This window comes from Spermophilus citellus (genome assembly GCF_964194105.1).
Source record: "Spermophilus citellus genome assembly, chromosome: 9".
NCBI lineage: Eukaryota > Metazoa > Chordata > Mammalia > Rodentia > Sciuridae > Spermophilus > Spermophilus citellus.
In genome coordinates this window covers 66,951,753-66,972,394 of record NC_138191.1, presented here as the reverse complement: position 1 = coordinate 66,972,394, position 20,642 = coordinate 66,951,753, and the positions used below count along the sequence as shown (strand labels likewise).

The 20,642-nt window shown below is 37.9% G+C and overlaps 1 protein-coding gene across 1 annotated transcript in view; it reads right to left on the bottom strand.

Annotated features, from left to right (window-relative positions):
* Positions 1–20,642, bottom strand: part of DDAH1 (dimethylarginine dimethylaminohydrolase 1) — a 160,300-nt gene that overhangs the window by 44,270 nt on the left and 95,388 nt on the right. Inside the window, exon 2 of the mRNA XM_081307120.1 lies at positions 1,592–1,691. Within this exon, the coding sequence (XP_081163246.1) occupies positions 1,592–1,691 (100 nt within the window). The remainder of the gene's footprint in view (positions 1–1,591; positions 1,692–20,642) is intronic.

Genomic DNA, 20,642 nt, shown 5'->3' with positions numbered 1-20,642 from the left:
TGCTGTGGAAAGACTGTGGACCATGTAGGATGGGACTCCTTCTGCGCCTTCCCATTGAAGAGGTTTTAGGGTAGCTGTGCAGCTCAGCTGTGAAGACAACTAAATGGCTGTGAACATAGCTTGTTTTAAGCTGTACTGCAAATGTGATCCATATCTGCTTACAATAAGTTGTGTATTATATGACTATTTCTGGTTTTTAAAAAAAGTATCGTTAAGGAAGTGTGATTTATACATCCAGCTTTTCACAAAACTATTTTCTAAGTGAAACAAGCTGTTGTTCTGGGCAGTCAAAAAGAATGAAAGTGCCATCAATGGGAGGCTCAAAGGATAATCTAAGTGGGGGGTGGGGAGGACTTACTGGGTAGAGTTGAAGAATGTCTGTGTTTTGCCAGACACAGTCAGAGCTAAGAATGCAGCCTGAGCCTCCTTGACCCCTTGTTCTGCGCTGAAGGCTCAATGTGCGGCAGACCACACCCCAGCAGCAGGGCCACTAGCAGTTCTGTCCATGGCAGCACAGGCCCTGCAGTGCATAGCTCTAGAGGGTTCTATTCACAGAGCTGTTGGTGGAATGGTGCCCCCTGGAGCTGGGCAACACAATGGCCTCAGCCCCAGGCACAGGACACTGAGCAGAGAATAAACACACTCCTCCCCCAGGAAAACTAGGTATATCCAAATGTAAGCAACACAAAAACATTTCTAGATGAAAATAAGGAAGGCTATCTTCTGCTATATACACGGGATTCAATATAAATACACAACAGTTAAAATATTAAGCTTTGTGCTTTCAGTGGGTCACATGAGGGAGGCTGCTTTCCAGATTCCTGAGAACCAGCCTTTGCTCTTTGGGCTACACTGGTGAAACAGGTATTCATCCTCTGACATTCAGAGGAAAACTCTTGGTATGACTTAAAAATTACTATTATCTTGCTCTTCAATATAACCAAGATGAATGTGGGGGTCCAAATTTTATACATGATTTTTATAAAACAATAGTCCTGTGATAAAAAAGAATTAGAAAAGTTAAATCCTAAATTTACTGTTTCTTTAATAGCCATATTAAACTGATTGTACAAAGCAATTCTGATAGATCAATAATAACATTAACATTTATATTTTGTCTGCTATTACTCAACTGGCATTAAGCCAAGTCAATTTGTATAGAAAATTATTTGAATTCCTCTTGCCATCTGGGGAGAAAATTATTTGTAAATGACACTAATCTAGAATTTAGAATCCTCTAAATACAAACCAGACATAGAGTCACTAGATGCAAAACTATGCCACTCATACAATCAATTGTAGAAGAACATAGAAGAAAGATACATATTAATCATCTACCTACCAATAATATTCTTGTCAGAATATGCAAATATATGCAAACAAAAGTATCGAAAGAATGAACAACCAAATGTTAAAGTGATTATCTCTAAATGGAAGGTCAATTTTTTCTTCATTGTGCTTTTCTGTATTTGTCAAATTCTCGGCATTTAGCATCCATTACTTCAGTAAGTAAAATAAAAACTATAAGAAAATGAGTATGATTAAGGTAGTGAAAGTATTTTTGGACAGAAAAAAATAAATGTAACTATACCTGTGAATAAGACATCTCCACCATCTAAGGTCGCATTTTCATCCTTCATCTCTACTATATTAAGCTGAAGTTTTTCTAATGCTTCTTTCATCATGTCAACCTGTTAAAAAAAATTCATATTAGTAGCATACCATTTCCTAATACAAAAACCAATTTCTGAAAACTTCTGAGCACTGTCATCCTCCTATGTAAGCGCGTGCACACACACACACACACACACACACACACACATACACACTCACTCTCTCATCTTTATGTATATAGGAAACGTATGTTATATAGTGCAAGATCACAGGATAAGTCATGACAATTTGTAAGAGAAGAAATTATCTGTTAGAAATTACCCATTTGGTTCCCTTTTAGTCTAAGATTTAATTAATATTAGTCTCCTTTTTTGGAGGAGGGTAACTCACTATGTAGGATACTGTTAATGCTGACCAGTTAGGACACTACTGGAAGCTGACCTTTTTATAGGGCATGTAAGTCAAAAAAGGCAAGAGGCAAGTGACATAGTCCACATATCTTTGCCAGAAAGAACAAGATCTTAATTTTCAGCCTGAGTCACTTGGTGAGTCAGAATAACACACATACAGAATAATAATGGAAGGAAAATCAATAACTAACAACTTGAAATTTCAATCTATAGGTGGCCATTGTTTCCTATTATTATTATTTTTTTAGTACCAGAAATTGAACCCAGGGGTACTTAACCACTGAGTCACATCCCCAGTCCTTTTTATGTTTTATTTTGAGATAGGGTCTCACTGAGTTACTTAGGGCCTTACTAAATTGCTGAGGCTGGTTTTGAACTTGAGATCCTCCTGCCTCAGTGTCCTGTGTTGCTGGTATTACAGGTGTGCACCATTGTGCCTGGCTCAAGTGTTTTCTAAAATGCCAGAACTTCCAAGCCTTCTCTGTAAATCTAAATTGTTATTTAAGTTTATATTCAAACAATTAATATGATTACTTGTCTTAAACCTACTTCCTTAGAGAGGATTAACAAATATAGTAACTTCAGTCAAACCAAAGAATATTAGAAAATGACGATCAGGAACTCTCTATGATTCTGGGGTGTGTCCCAGCACAGGGAGATTCTGGGCTGAATTAGGGAACATTTCTAATGAGACTTACTTTAAAACGAGAAAAAAAAAACCATAAAGCATAACAAATGACCTTTGAAGCTTACAATTTAATTAAAGTCATTCCAGTGACTCAGCAAAACAACTTAAATATTTAGTTTTGAAGGTCTGCAAAATCTTTAACATGGCAAGGACATACATTTACAAGACATGAAAGGAAAATAAGAGATCACATCACACTGGGCGAAGCAGGAGGCTCTGCCAAAATGTAGCATGCTGAGGACACAGAGTGACTTGTCAATGAAGAGACATCAATATGGCAAGAGTCGGCTCTAAAGCAATAAAAATATGGAAATACTTCGACAACAAGGCTGACATTCATGCATTCAAAACCATTAAAGAGGATACAAAGTAAAATAAATATATCATCTCATCCTTGTCCTGGAACGCATGCTAAAATTCCACAAACCAGAGTGACTCAGAACAATAAAAATTATTTCCATGGACAAAATGGTCTTCATGTTGTTATAAATACATCCAGTGACCTCTTTTAACAGCAGGATAGGTTTTCCTATGTAACAGGAAATGGAATCGTTGCTATAGCATGGAAAAAGAGAAAACAACATTTACTATGGCTTGTTGAGCTACTGTGAACCCAGGAAAACACATAACCATTTGCTTCTGGCCTCTGTGCTTCTGTGTCCATGGAAAATTCACTGACCATAGGGAGAGAGATCATGAGAACTGTGCTACCCTCACCTTTTGTTTCTATGGCTAATGCTGCTGCTTCCATTACAGCTTAACATCTTAAAGGTTACTAGGAGTTTAGCAGTAACACGGATTTTGGTCTGAAAAGTTTGTCTGTAACTATGTAACTTCTCAAGTTAGGAACTTCATTTAACTTTTAAGTGTTAAAGGACAGTAAGAAGGCTACTTATACATAGGTTTCAGAAACACTGTATTTTTTTTAAAGTCTTATATCTTTCAAAATTAAAGTTTTAGAGGATAAAATGTTTGTGGTTTTCTTATAAAAGTCAAAACAGCTGCACTGACATTAACGAACTGGCTTTTGTGCAAGGGAAGTACTTTTTTTTTTTCTTTTTAAATGTTCAGTCACATCTACACAAAGTCATCAGGAGAGGTCCATACCACAAATGTTGATAGTACTACATTATTTTTTCAGAGTTAAGTTCACGGACAAGAGTTTTTAAAAATTTAAACATCAAGTAAACAGTTTTGAGAAGCGCAGGACCATATGGCGTCAAATTGGTAATGCTAACTCAGGGAGATTTCTGAAAAAGAAACAAGAGAGGCTGAACCCCATAGGCTGACCACAGAGAACTGCATTCTCTTGGCACAGAGGTTCCAGCAAAGCATACCAAGGCAGCTGCACACAAAACAGGCACTGCCCTGACACACAGGCACAAATCGAGCCAGCCACTCGGGCAGTTAGAACTTTAACTATAGAAGTGGGAATGTATGCAGGAAAAGAACCAAACCATGAACCTTCAAGAAACTGCCCATTCTGTTGTTACACAGCCATGGTCAAAGCTGACTTAATTAACTTTCAAGAGGTACCAAAAAAAAAAAAAAAAAAAAAAAAGCCAAACTATAACACCAACCTTTAGCAGCTACAGTAACCCCACAGAGTGGAATTTTACATTACTCAGAGAAACCGTCAGAACAAACAGTGTTAATTCCAAAGGTTGAGCTGAATGGGTCGTTTATAGCCCATGAAATTAGAAACGAAAAGGGCAGAATTAGAGAAACAGCCCTAATTAGTTTAAACCTCAATTTGTACCTTAGAGTAGGATATATAATTCTCTTATTCTATTCTGAAGACTTACAAGAATTACCTTTCTCCTTCCATCATCATGCTCATACACTTTGATTTCATCGTTTTATTCTATATTTGCATTTATTGTTGCTCCAACTTTTCTCCTCCTACCCTTTAACCACAGGTTACTTCCCTGGCCACAGTGGCTTCTGACCACCTTTGCTGCTCATTCAGCCATATATCTTGGTCTCCAAGAGTTGGTATAGGCTTGAGATAATTATCTTCCCTGCCACTTCCTCTCTCCTTTTCTTTTCTGCTGGAGTACCAGTGTTCAAAAATGTAGTTATTGGGGTTACACATTCATAGTCATTACACTAGGAAAGTCTATGATCCATGGCCTGGAGTTCAAATCCCCACTCTGCTACTTACTAGCTAAGTGACCTTGGTTTGTTTAACATTCTGATGATCTTCGGTCTGTTCATCTTTAAAGTGGTTGTTTACTCATAATAATACCAACTTGTTGAGTTCTTCATGATTATTAAATTCATGCCAAGCTCTGAGCACATATAACCTTAATTGCTCAATAAATGTTAGATACAACGTTTACTATTTTGGTGAAATACCAGCTTGTGTGCATATCCTTACAGATACTTGTGTTATAAAACTGACCCACAACGAAAAAAATCTGTTTCTTTTTCTTACATTTGGACAAGTTTCTTGTGTTTTGCCACCCCATGACAGATTCCATCTGCTTTCCAGTAAATTAAAACTGCAGTCTTTTCTGCAAATTCAATGTAAAGTTAAATATAAGGACATTTATATTTAAATTTGAAACATTCAAATTTGATTTCCTTCCAGGTCCTGGAAGCTGCCAGAAAGAATGAGGTGCATTTCTTGTATAATATCTGCTTTGAACTAGTGATCTGCAGGTACCACATCAGAGTGGGCCTGACTGGTAAGATGTATCACAGACCTCAAAAGAACATCAGCCCAGACATATGAATGGGTTATGAGGACGCGGCCACCCTAAAGGATGCACTCAGTCTGAAGGATTCCTTCTTTTTCTTGATACCCAGTTTCCTTTCTCTCCTTTGTTTTCTCAAGTTGATGTCATCATCCTGTCTTCTCATTTCAGACCCTCAAAGTGAGTGTAAAGTACTAGAGATTTGGATACTGGCTCTGTGACTTGTGAGTGATATGACTTGGAATAAATTAACCTCTCTGAGCCTCAGTTTCCTCATCTGCAAACAAGATAACATTTTTCTAACAGGGATTATGTGAATAATAAGTCAGGTCACACATGGAAAGCACCTAGCTCAGTGCCTGCCACGTGGGACTCAAAACCAATAGTTACTATTATTATTATTATTAGTAGTAGTAGTAGTAGTAGTAATAGTAGTAGTAGTAGTATTTTGGCCTTAAGTAACTCAGTTTTTGTTTGGATTCTGGTTACATTTCAAAAGAAAGAAAAGATTAAAAACACCACTTTCAGCATTAAATAATCTTAGAAGTTCAACTCTACTTTTCTTCTTGCAAACTTTCCCCCAACCTAAAATCAACCCCCCCCTCCACCAAACTCTCCCTAATATAAAGAAAAACAAATCAAATCAAAAACTTTATACAGTTTTCCCAGGAAGCTATGTTCATATTAGCTTGCAACATACTGTGACTAATTTAGTATTCTTTATTTAGAGACAATATTTTCCAGGTGACCTGTCCAAAGTTGATTCTTGCTGTGTCTTTTCAATGTCCATTTGGAATGCTCTGCTTCTTCACCCTGAATGTGGTGAGTGTGCTCATCAGGCCTGATGCACCGATGTGCTGCAGCTCCACAAAGACTATTCATCAGCCTCTGTTAGCTAAACCACTTCCCTTTAGCTGCTTCTGCTCAGTGGACTGTCAAATGTTATGACTACAAAGGAGGCCCTTGAAGTTGACCTGTCTGTGGCCAATCTGTCTCAGTCACCCACAGTTCTGCCTGTGCTGGAAGCTATGCTGTCAATACTATCACCACTTGTTGTAGTTGGGATCCAGAATGTCCCCCAAAGGCCTCTGTGTTAAATGCTTGGCCCACAACCCATGGTGCCGTTGGAAGGTGGCAAAACCTTTAAGAGGTAAGGATGAGTGGGAAGTTTTCCAGTCATTAAGGACATGTCATGGAAAGGGATATTAGGAACCCCAAAAAACAAAAACAAAAACAAAAAACTTCTGTTTCCCCTCTTTTATGTCCCAGTCAAGAGGTGAGAGGTTTTGCTCCTTAACACTCCTGCTGTGATGTGCTACCTCGCCATGGACCCAAAACAACAGAGAAAATTGATCATGGAGTAGAATGAAACTGTGAACCAAAATAACCTTTTTCTCTTTATAAGTTGATTATCTCAGGTATTTATGATAGTAATGGAAGGCTGACTAACAAACCACTGTTTTCAATGCCTCCTTACATTTTCCAAGTCCTTTTAAGACTGCTCACATTATAAAAGCCTTTGAAATGATGCTGTCATCCTATCCAAAGAGTTGAATAGCAGCAACATAGCTTAGTTGGTGGTGAAATGGTTTCCTTTTCTCCACTTGTTGCTGATTTTGTTGTGCCTTTCCATGTCAAGTGTGGCACTCAGACAATGCTGAGGAAGCCACTCAAGAAGCTGATGTAATGTCTCTAGCATGTCAAGGAACAGTTGTCTTGGAACTTGCTGATGCATTAAAGCCACACTATGTCAACCCTGGTCACATTCAAAAGGCCACATTTCATTTCTTTATGCCACTTTAATATTCTTTGGTAATCCACACATCTGCACATTTGGCTAATTTTACGTCAGTACTTATTGTCTGTATCATGCTTTCCTATATATTTTCTCATGTGATTAACATTTCAGTTCAGCAAACATTTAGTGGTTATCAACTTACCAGCCCTCAAAGTTTTTTTTTTTTTTTTTTTTTTAATGCTATCGCCCTTGTCCTAGAAAGATAACAATTTGGTGGAAGAGATACAACTTGTGAATACATAGTGACAATAAAATGGAATATTAATTGTTATGTTACAGGAGCTCCAAAACACAGGAAGGGTAGAATGCCTGTTAGAATGTCTATTTTACATATGAGTAAACTGAGGCTAAGGGAAGCTACCTGACTTACTGAGTCAAGTCTCCTGAATCTATCCCCATATTCACTCTACTGTGTGATTAGCCCGGCCCACATCAGAACTGGAGCTCATGTCTGCTGCTTTCCAATTCTGCACACTTAAGTCCACTGGATATTACAAGATCCTGTGCCAAAGTGGCTTTGGATTCAATGATCTCTTCAAATCAGAGGTAAATGAAATTCCTATAAATTAGGGTCTTAGGATGTTAAGTTACCCAGAGATTAAGAACACTAAGTAATATGAATAGAATGTGCAAACCACACCAGGGATGTTTACCAAAGAAGGCCTGCATATTAACTACCACCCTTCAATTTTGGGATGTCTTAGTGGTTCATTTCTTAACTTTTCCACATGTGCTGATTAAATTACTAAAACTAACCAAAACGACCAATAAAAGTAGGATCAAAGAGAGGTTTAACATACCAAACAACTCAGTCTTAATTTCTAAATAAAAACATATTGGAATCCTCTTCTCTATTCTAAATGTAGGACAAAGGTTTTCAGAGGAATTTATATTGCTAATTTAAAAATTAGCAATGATGGGGCTGGGGATGTGGCTCAAGCAGTAACACGCTCGCCTGGCATGCGCGAGGCGCTGGGTTTGATCCTCAGCACCACATAAAATAAAGATGTTGTGTCCACTGAAAACTGAAAAATAAATATTAAAAATTCTCTCTTTCTCTCCTTAAAAAATCAGCAATGATAATAGCAAACATGTATATAGTCTTCCTATATGCCAGGCACCCTAAAAGAACTCATATTTCATTTATATAATTCTTACAACCTAATGAAGCAAGAACAAGCATTGTTTCTCTTTTAGAAATTAAGAAATGGAGGTAGGGTAGATAGCGTGCCCAAAGTCTCAGGAAGTAATTGGCAGAGTTGAAATTTAAGTTTTGAGTTCTATGCTCTGAAGTTTTAATTATTCTTTCCTCTACAATACTGTCATTAACAAAAAGATAATTTAGTCACCTACTGTGCACTCAAATGGAAACAAATGTTAGAATGATTGTGAGGAGCTATCAAAATCTGTTCAAAAACAGATCATACTCATTATTATTATTCACTTGAACAAAAAAGATGGACTACAGCATTCTGAAGAAATGGAGGGCAGAGACTACGTGCTGCAGCTGTCTGAACCTGGGTTTGGTTTCTAAAGATCCTGAATTATGTTTTTCCAAGCATACACAAACTAAAGCTAATGAAGTTTGGGAGCTACTAATTCAAGCATCAGATTATGAGGTGTTATTTATGGAATAATCAATGATATGTGTTTTAAATTAGTGAAGTTACAATAGCAGTGGACACCCAGATGCACTTAAAACCAATATAATAAGTTTAAAAAGATGAGAACAGTTTTGACCACACTGTGAATTATGGCTGGTGGAATTCCAGGATGGTGCCCAAGAATGCTGCCCCTCATATGCATACCCTGTACAAACATCCCCCTTTGAGTGCAGAAAGGACCTGTTAATTTGATGGGACCATCACTCCTGTGATAAGGTTATATTACACAACACAAGCAAAGATATTTTGCAGATGTTTGTTATTAAGGTAACTAATCAGTTGGCTTAAGTTAATCAAAAGGGAGCATGTCCCTGTTGGCTCTGACCTAATAAGGGGAGCTCAGAAAGGGGGTCTCAAGGGTTAGAAAAGGATCAAGTCAGAAAGATGTTCTGACTCTGTTCTGAAAAAAGCAATCAACATGAATTGCCAATGTAGGATGGTTACAGGGCAGCCTCTAGGAACTGAGAACAATCCCAGAAAAAAAAAAAATGCAGGTTGTTAGTCCTAAAACCACAAGGTATGGAATTGTGCCAACAATCTGACTCTTTAGGAAGAGGACCAAAGCTACAGATGAGAACATAGCCCAGCTGACACCTCAACTGTGGCCTTGTATAACCCTGACCAAAGAAGCCAGATACACCATGACCAAATTTCTGACCTGCAAAAACTGTGAGATAATAAACAGATGTTCCTTTAAGTTGCTATGTTTAGGTGATTTATTATACAGCTATAGAAGACTAATACAGGAAACTCCAAATTTAAACAGATTTTATTTAAGCATATACTTGTAAAGGCCTGTAGTCAGAAGCAGAAAAGTTGAATTAAATGTTTATTTCCGAGTTGTTTGTTCCAAATATGGTGTACCATTTCATAAGATGTTCCTAAGAAATTCCCAAGAAAACTATGTCTTAAATGAGTTTAGGGGTCCTAGACACACCAACTTCCTTAATCCATTACCTACTGAAATGTTGTAAAGTCAAAATTTTAAAATGCATAAAACAAGTTGCAATACTGTTTAATTTATAAATCCAACACACGCACATGGGGTAAAATGACCAAAGCATATGCATACATGTATATACATAGTAATAAAAAGCAAAAACATGTCTGGGTCACCCCAATCTTACTCTAGTTTTCATTCATTTAGTAAGTGTTCAGTATTGAGAGCTAGACATCATGCTAGGCAATGTTCAGTAGCTATCAAAATTGCCCCTGACATATAGTTAGTACCCTTGTGGTAACAGAAATGGAACATTCACACATGCCACATACAGTTAAACATTATGATAAAGGCAACAAAGGAACTGTAGCAGGTGTGGAACACTACATGTTTGAGATATAAGACAGGGGCATAATTCAGATGAGGAAGGACTCTTTGAGGAAGTGGCATTTAAGTTAAAAAAAAATCAAAATGTTTATAGTATTTATTCCTGCTGGTAGGTCATCCGAAATTCCTTAGAAGCAAAAGAAAATTCTGGATGATCCTCAGATTGTAAATAGCTCACTATAGTCTCTGATTAGTTAATGAAGGGCTTATTGTATTAGGAAAATGGTCCATAGAACAGAAAACTACTCAATAATTGAAAATTTCAAAACTCATCAGAGTCAAGTAAATGTCATTAATCCTATGATTATTCTGGTAAATCTTTATGTTTATAAAAGTCAACATACACAAGATTTTATAAATACTTAGCTCATTTTCCCTCTTTTTAAACTTTTATAAAAAATAACCTAGGTGAATAAGAGTTTTAAAACATTTCCCTCAGACTGTTACATATCCATTGTATTTTTTTCTCATTGTTTTCTAAGCTTATTGGCTTATTTCTAGTGACAAGTACTAAAAATTAATGAGGATATTTAGCATCTTTGCTTCCATACTTGTACAATGAGAGGGCAAAGCTTAAAATGAGGTCATTTCCAGTTCTACATTTCTAAGACTTGTACTCTCTATAAACAGTTTTTGGTAGGCATAAATGCGTAATCCTCTTTTCCTCACATTGAGTTTATTGAAAACACCCCAGATGGTTATTCATGAGTACAGTGCTCTGGTGTTGAACCAAATTCAATTAGAAGCAAGAGGCTGGGTATGGATAGAGAAAAGATGCAGCAAACCACAAGAGTGGATTAAAAAATTCCAGAAGGATAGGAGCTATCAGAAGCAAGCAGAAGGATTTTATGTAGTAGGAAAAACTATATCTAGAAAATAAGGTGAGTGTCAGCTTACCACTAACTTGTTATACCTTTATCTTATTTTTTGGAGTGTTCACAGTTCCGCCAAGGCTGTTAACTACCTGCCAACAGTAAACACCCATAATGCCTTTCCTGTGAGAAGGTTGATGTCATGCCCTACTTAGTTGCTAAGCTATGTGTTTTCCCATATCCACATATAGTATAATAGATTTCATCAATTTTGGGTCCATTGCCTACTTGATTCCCAGGATCAATCTTAACCTGAGAAAAGAGGATCTAACAAGCTCATGCTAAGCTGAGACCTAGGATCAAGTCATTCTTTCTGTATTGGCCCACTTCAGTTCACATACCTGGGCAGTACTTTTGTTCTTTCCCCTAGAGTTCTGTGCTAGCAACTTGACCCAGTCTCTTCCTATGAACAGTGTTCTGTTCTGTGCTCTCCCTAAGGATATGAGTTTTGGAACCTTCCACTGAGCACTGTAGCTGAGCTTCCCAGCTGATCCTTGCCATCTTTCTCCATTCCCTCAACATAGAATCAGTGTCAGCAAGGTATGAGGAATCCATCTCTTAACTACTCATTACTTGGACCCTCATCAACAATTTAAAGATGTGTCATAATTAATAATACATAAATTTATTATATTCCCTTTCAGTGCCAATTATTGTGCTAAATGATTCTGCACCGATTGTGTCATTTAGTTATCATCATATCCCTACAGGTAAAAATCACTCACGGCAGCTCCCTTTCACTTGCAAGTGATCTGGTTTGGCCAATGAGCAAAAATCTATTGATGTTCCTGAAGCCATAGAAAGAAACATAATCCCTTGTTATTCCTTTGGACACCATCCTATATGGATGTGATGTCTGGAACTGGTGCTGGTCTGAGGACACAGCAACTACCAAGCTGTGGTGGGACAGAGCGATGGGAAGAATGGGAGTCCCTAATGACATTGTGGAGATGCTGGATCTACCAAGTCTGAGGCCCTGGAGTTCTTCATACATTGATGATGATTTTCATTTCCTTACTTAATTTGCCTTGAGTTTTCTGCTGCCGCTAAAAGCAACTCGTTTACTTACATATCAAAACCGACAAGTAGTATTCAAAGAACTAGTAACAGACTGCATTACTAAAATTCATGATATTTAAATGTAGAAACAACTATTAATGAAATATTTTTTTTTCTTTCTGCAGGTATAAACCCTGGCTAGCCATATCACGATTTTATACCATATGTAAGATGTGATTTTAACTGACAAAGATTTGATCAACTACTACTTAGAACACTAATGCCATCCTGCTTACAGAAAAGCAATAAGTCATAATAATAGATCATAGGAAATAGATCATAAATAATAACTTGTAAGGCTAAAAGCATCCCAGGAAGAACTATACCTTGTGGATTCTGTAGATAATCAACTTTGCATGTTAGGCCTGAAAGTTAATGTCCAGCATTTTCATCTTTGAGCCATTGTCCAGATCTGGAGGATATACTGGTGTCAAGGAAGGTTAGATAGAAATGTGGAAGGAAAAACCAAAGAGGTCAGAGTATATCAGGGAAATAAAAACCACTCTGGATAAAACTAAGAAAGCTCCTCCTTATTATTTGGAAAGGACACAATGACAAAGTTCCAGGCATTGGCAAGTCCCTCCATAAAGATGTCACTGAAAGACAGTTTCCCGGAAGAAGGCTGAAAGCAACATTCAGCTTTTTAAATGAAAGCAAGGCAGGGGTTCTGCTGGTCTTGTCAGCTCTCTTGACATATAACGTACCAATCCAGCAGGACATTTCCTTGTTGACGATAATGGCACAATACATGTATTGAGTACCTAAGGGCCACTGACATTCTGCCTGCAGAGGACAAATAAAAATATGATTTATCACCAATACCAAATGAGTGTCAGTGTCAGCTGCCAAAAGGCCTGCAAAATTTAGTATATGAAAATCCAGGAAGCTGACAAGATTCTAAATTTTTAAACTAATTTTCCTGAAAGTCAAAAGGCATAAAAATTCACTGTGCATGCCATCCAAAATAAACACCAGCTATAGTACTCAAATGCCCATAATTTTCTGTGAATTCAGAGAAGTTACACACTGCCATTTATAATGTAAAGCAAATAGACTTGAAGTTATGGGAAATATTTTATACGTTCAGTACACAATTAATACATTGTAGGCATGAAGCTGCCCTGCAAGCCTTCTGACATATTTCTGCTCCCACCCCAGATGTGGTTCCTGGCTGGGTTAGACATTCCTTCTGTGCGTCCCCTAGTGCATTCTGCTAACACAAGATGGGCCCCCGGCAGGCTCTGTATGTTGACTGAAGGAAGAGCTGAACAACTCTGCAAATTGGACATGATTTCGAGGAATGTTATTAACTTACACACAAAGCAAAAATGTCCAGGGTATAGTCACAAGGTGGGTGACTCCTTCTAAACAACCCTCTGGCATTTCAAGATTTGTCTTTATTTCTAAGGATTTCCAAATGAGAAAATTATCCTTGACTTATTTGCTCCAAAAATCACTAACTGCCACTCTTCTCCAATAATTACTGCATTCATTTATCTGCTCATTCAACGAACATTTATTCAGCATGTTCAACATACCTGATACTATTTTAGGCACTCAGTAAAGAGAGAAAAATCTGTGTATGTTCTTATGGAGAAATGGAATGCTAGGTAAACAAACAATAAACAGAAAAAAATAGTAGGGAATGATATGTGCTGTGCAGAGATTTAATTCAGGAGACTTACTATACAGTGAGTGGGTAGTAACTATAGATTGGGTGGTCAGGAACAGTCTTTCTGAAAACATGACATTTGTACCAAGACCATAATAACCAAAAGGACCAACCCTGTTGCAAGTAAGGTGAAGAACATCCAACAAGAGCCAGTGCAAAGGCCCTTAGGTAGGAACAAGCTTAATTTGTTCAAGGAACAGAAAGATAGCCAGTATGGGACTGAAATGAGAGGGTAAGCTTTATGGGATGAATTTTGTCCCCCCCCCACCAAATTAATATATTCAACACTTCCAGTACCTCAAAATGAGACTACATTTAGCAATAGGGTCTTTAAACAGGTACTTAGGTTAAAATAAGGTCATTAAGAGTGTGCCCTAACCCAGTATGACTGGTGTCTTTATAAAAACAGATTGGGACATAGACACATACAGAAAACCATGTGAGGACATAGTGAGAAGGTGGTCATCTGCAAGCTGAGGAGAGACACTCCAGAGGAAACCAAACCCAATGACACCTTGATCTCAGACTTCAGTTTACAGAATTATAAGAAAATAAATTTCTGTGTTTTTAGCCTCCCAGGCTTTGATACTTCATTACAATAGTCCTAGAAAACTAATACAGCCAATCACCAGATAAAGCTGGGGACATAGAAAGAGGTCAGGTCATCCTGAATTTAGTAACACAGCACACAGGATTGGAATTGTTATAGGAAGCCACTGGAGAGTTTGAACAACCATGGTTTAACTTACAAAGATAATTCTGAATAGCTGCTTCATGGAAAGTGGATTGGAAGATACAAATGGAAGCAGGGAAATTAGTTGCTGTAGTCCAAGCAGAAGACCATGGTGGTTTGCACAGGAGTGGTGACAGTGGAGACAGAGAAGTGTCCTGACTTGGCACGTGTTTTGAGTGCCTGCATCCTAATCTCTTATACGGATATAAATCACATTGGATTAGGGCCCACCCTAAGAACCTCATTTGAATCTAATTATCTTTTTAAAGACCCTGTCTCAATTTGGCATATGTTTCAAAGGGAGACTTGACCGGAGTTGGTGGATCAGATGTGGGGGTGAAAAAAGTTCTTTGTTGTCGTTGTCATTGTTTCTTGTCTTGAACAATTGGGTAGACGAGGGTCCCGATTCCTAAAAAGGAACACTCAAGGAGGAGAAGAGCAAATGTGAAGAGAGAAAATGTAATAATTCTGGTTTTGATCATATTGAATGGGAAAATGCTTTCTAAATATTCAAAGGTAGATGTCAGCACACTTGAATATGCTAGTCCAGATTCCCGAGGAGTAGAGTAGTCAGAACTTGAAAACAAGAACTTTGAGTCAAGGACATGAACAGGTACTTGAAACCAAGAGATGGTGGAAAAATTCACTGACTGAACCTGCAAGAAGTGATGGGACAGATACACTCACACCAACCTGTTGAGGGACCCAGGCTTACAGTAGGCCCGAGTCCACACCTCCAGCAGCGGACAGACACCTGCCAGAGCCCAGCCTCCAGCACAGGACCGCCCATTCTACCAGCGGACTACCTCAGGAGGTCAATCCCAGTAGCCCAGATCCACCCACACCGACTTGCACAGAACCCAGGTCCAGGGTAGGTCCGAGTTTGCCCCCCTTTCCCCCACCTGGGAGCCTAAGTTTAAACCACTTCCATCTTGGGACACTGAAGTCACCACCAAAGCCTTCCCCACACAGTAGTCCCTAACTTCTTGACAACATAGAGGGTCTAGAAGCAGCTGCATCTCAGAGTAAGCTTCTCAAAGAGAGTGTGAGGCCCACCCTTTCAGCCCCCTCGCTGTAAAACATTGCTTCCATCTTCGGGGGGCCTCAACTATTACCTTGAGTCACCTCGACCATTGCTGCCACCACCTTTAAATGCAGTACCATACATTGAGGGACACCAGCAGGGTCTGCCAGCCCCACATCAAGGTGAGGTACAGACACTCTGCACGGGTACTACCAGAACACAGGGTAGAAACTGTAATACCTCAGATCCACGCTGCAGGAAAGGAAATCACAGAGACAACATGAAAAACAAGGGAGGAAAGGGCCCCAAACACACCAGGACACCACAATAACAGAACTCACGGGCAGCATAGTTGATGAAATGTCAGAGAAGGAGTTCAGAAGGCTCATAATTAAGATGATCTGTGAGTTAAACAATGACCTAAATGAGAAAATACAGGAAAAATTGATCACTACGACAAAGAGATAAGGGAGCAAAAGATTACTTCAAGATAGATAGAGATTCTGAAAGAAAACAAGTCAGAAATCCTTGAAATGAAGGAAACAATAATCCAAATAAAAAACTCAATAGAAAGCATCATCAATAGACTAGATCACTTGGAAGAAAGAACATCAGATAATGAAGACAAAGTATACAATCTGGAAAATAAAGTTAACCACACAGTGAAGATAGTAAGGAACCATGAACAGAACATCCAAGAATTATGGGACAGCATCAAAAGTCCAAATAAGAGTTATTAGTATAGAGGAAAGCACAGGGTTTCAAACCAAAGGAATGCACAATCTCTTCAATGACATACTATCAGAAAATTTCTCAAGCATGAAGAATGAATTGGAACATCAAATACAATAGGTTTACAGTACACCAAATGTACAAAATTACAACAAATCTACACCAAGGTACATTATGATGAAAATGCCTAGCATACAGAATAAGGATAGAATCTTTTTTTTTATTTTATTATTATTTTTTTATTGGTTGTTCACAACATTACAAAGCTCTTGACATATCATATTTCATACATTAGATTGAAGTGGGTTATGAACCCCCAATTTTACCCCAAATGCCCAAATGCAGATTACAGAATCACGTCGGTTACACATCCACAATTTTACATAATGCCCTATTAGTAACTGTTGTATTCTGCTACCTTTCCTATCTCCTACTATCCCCCCTCCCCTCCCCTCCAATCTTCTCTCTCTACCCCATCTACTGTAATTCATTTCTCTCCTTGTTTATTTTCCCATTCCCCTCACAACCTCTTATATGTAATTTTGTATAGCAATGAGGGTCTCCCTTTATTTCCATGCAATTTCCCTTTTCTCTCCCTTTCCCTCCCATCTCATGTCTCTGTTTAATGTTAATCTTTTCTTCCTGCTCTTCCTCCCTGCTCTGTTCATAGTTGCTCTCATTATATCAAAGAAGACATTTGGTATTTATTTTTTAGGGATTGGCTAGCTTCACTAAGCATAATCTGCTCTAGTGCCATCCATTTCCCTGCAAATTCTATGATTTTGTCATTTTTTATTGCTGCATAGTACTCCATTGTGTGTAGATGCCACATTTTTTTATCCATTCATCTATTGAAGGGCATCTGGGTTGGTTCCACAGTCTAGCTATTGTGAATTGTGCTGCTATGAACATCGATGTGGCAGTATCCCTGTAGCATGCTCTTTCAAGGTCTTCAGGGAATAGTCCGAGAAGGGCAATAGCAGGGTCAAATGGTGGTTCCATTCCCAGCTTTCCCAGGAATCTCCAAACTGCTTTCCAAATTGGCCGCACCAATTTGCAGTCCCACCAGCAATGTACAAGTGTACCCTTTTCTCCACATCCTCGCCAGCACTTGTTGTTGTTTGACTTCATAGTGGCTGCCAATCTTACTGGAGTGAGATGGTATCTTAGGGTGGTTTTGATTTGCATTTCTCTGACTGCTAGAGATGGAGAGCATTTTTTCATGTACTTGTTGATTGATTGTATATCCTCCTCTGAGAAGTGTCTGTTCAGGTCCTTGGCCCATTTGTTGATTGGGTTATTTGTTTTCTTATTGTCTAATTTTTTGAGTTCTTTGTATACTCTGGATATTAGGGCTCTATCTGAAGTGTGAGGAGTAAAAATTTGTTCCCAGGATGTAGGCTCCCTATTTACCTCTCTTATTGTTTCTCTTGCTGAGAAAAAACTTTTTAGTTTAAGTAATTCCTATTTGTTGATTCTTGTTATTAACTCTTGTGCTATGGGTGTCCTATTAAGGAATTTGGAGCCCGACTCCACAATATGTAGATCGGAGCCAACTTTTTCTTCTATCAGACGCAGAGTCTCTGATTTGATATCAAGCTCCTTGATCCATTTTGAGTTAACTTTTGTGCATGGCGAGAGAAAGGGATTCAGTTTCATTTTGTTGCATATGGATTTCCAGTTTTCCCAACACCATTTGTTGAAGATGCTATCCTTTCTCCATTGCATGCTTTTAGCCCCTTTATCAAATATAAGATAGTTGTAACTTTGTGGATTAGTCTCTGTGTCCTCTATTCTATACCATTGGTCCATCCGCCTGTTTTGGTACCAGTACCATGCTGTTTTTGTCACTATTGCTCTGTAATATAGTTTGAAATCTGGTATCGCTATACCGCCTGATTCACACTTTCTGCTTAGAATTGCTTTTGCTATTCTGGGTCTTTTATTTTTCCATATGAATTTCATGATAGCTTTATCTATTTCTACAAGAAATGCCGTTGGGATTTTGATTGGCATTGCATTAAACCTATAGAGAACTTTTGGTAATATCGCCATTTTGATAATGTTAGTTCTGCCTATCCATGAACAGGGTATATTTTTCCATCTTCTAAGATCTTCTTCTACTTCTCTCTTTAGGGTTCTGTAGTTTTCATTGTATAAATCTTTCACCTCTTTTGTTAGGTCGATTCCCAAGTATTTTATTTTTTTTGAGGATATTGTGAATGGAGTGTTTTTCCTCATTTCTGTTTCAGAAGTTTTGTCGCTGATATACAGAAATGCCGTTGATTTATGCGTGTTGATTTTATATCCTGCCACTTTGCTGAATTCACTTATTAGTTCTAGTAGTTTCTTTGTAGACCCTTTTGGGTCTGCTAGGTATAGAATCATGTCATCTGCAAATAGTGATAATTTAAGTTTTCTTTTCCTATTTATATGCCTTTAATTTCTTTTGTCTGTCTAATTGCTCTGGCCAGTGTTTCGAGAACTATATTGAATAGAAGTTGTGATAGAGGGCATCCCTGTCTTGTTCCAGATTTTAGAGGGAATGCCTTCAATTTTTCTCCATTCAGAATGATGCTAGCCTGAGGCTTGGCATAGATAGCTTTTACAATGTCGAGGTAAGTTCCTGTTATCCCTAGTTTTTCTAATGTTTTGAACATAAAGGGATGCTGTACTTTGTCAAATGCTTTTTGTGCGTCTATCGAGATGATCATATGGTTCTTATCTTTAAGTCTATTGATGTGGTGAATAACATTTATTGATTTCCGTATATTGAACCATCCTTGCATCCCAGGGATGAATCCTACTTGATCATGGTGGACAATATTCTTGATGTGTTTTTGTATTCGATTCGCCAGAATTTTATTGAGGATTTTTGCATCTAGGTTCATTAGAGATATTGGTCTGTAGTTTTCTTTCTTTGAGGTGTCTTTGTCTGGTTTTGGAATCAGGGTGATGTTGGCCTCATAGAATGAATTTGGAGGAGCTCCCTCTTTTTCTATTTCCTGAAATAGCTTGAAAAGTATTGGTATTAATTCTTCTTTAAAGGTTTTGTAAAACTCTGCTGTATACCCATCTGGTCCTGGGCTTTTCTTGGTTGGTAGTCTTTTGATGGCTTCTTCAATTTCATCCATTGATATTGGTCTGTTCAAATTGTGTGTATCCTCCTGACTCAGTCTGGGCAAATCATATGACTTAAGAAATTTATCGATGTCTTCACTATCTTCTATTTTATTGGAGTATAGGATTCAAAATAATTTCTGATTATCTTCTGTATTTCTGAAGTGTCTGTTGTGATATTGCCTTTTTCATCCCGTATGCTAGTAATTTGAGTTCTCTCTCTTCTTCTCTTTGTTAGCAGGGCTAAAGGTCTGTCGATCTTATTTATTTTTTCGAAGAACCAACTTTTAGTTTTGTTAATTTTTTCAATAGTTTCTTTTGTTTCAGTTTCATTGATTTCCGCTCTGATTTTAATTATTTCTTGCCTTCTGCTACATTTGCTGCTGTTTTGCTCTTCCTTTTCTAGGGCTTTGAGATGAAGTGTGAGCTCATTTATTTGTTGGTTTTTTCTTTTTTTGAGGAATGACCTCCAGGCGATGAATTTTCCTCTTAAAACTGCTTTCATTGTGTCCCATAGATTCCGATATGTTGTGTCTGTATTTTCATTTATCTCTAAGAACCTTTTTATTTCCTCCTTTATGTCTTCTGTAACCCATTGATCATTCAGTAACATATTGTTCATTGTCCATGTGATGTAGGATTTTTCCTTCCTTCTTTTATCATTGATTTCCAGTTTCATTCCATTATGATCAGATAAAATGCATGGTATTATCTCCACCCCTTTATATTTACTGAGGCTTGCCCTATGGCATAATATATGGTCTATTTTTGAGAAGGATCCATGTGCTGCTGAGAAAAAAGTATATCCATTTGATGATGGTTGATATATTCTATATATGTCAGTTAAGTCTAGGTTATTGATTGTGGTATTTAGTTCTATAGTTTCTTTATTCAACTTTTGTTTGGAGGATCTGTCCAATGGTGAGAGAGGTGTGTTGAAGTCACCCATGATTATTGTGTTGTGGTCTATTTGGTTCTTGAACTTGAGGAGAATTTGTTTTATGAATGTCGCAGCACCATTATTTGGTGCATAAATATTGATAATTGTTATGTCTTGTTGGTGAATGGTTCCTTTTACCAGTATATAATGTCCTTCTTTATCCCTTTTGATTAACTTAGTCTTGAAGTCGATTTTATTCGATATGAGGATAGACACCCCTGCTTGCTTACGAGGACTGTGTGCGTGGTATATTTTTTCCCATTCTTTCACCTTCAGCCTGTGTATGTCTT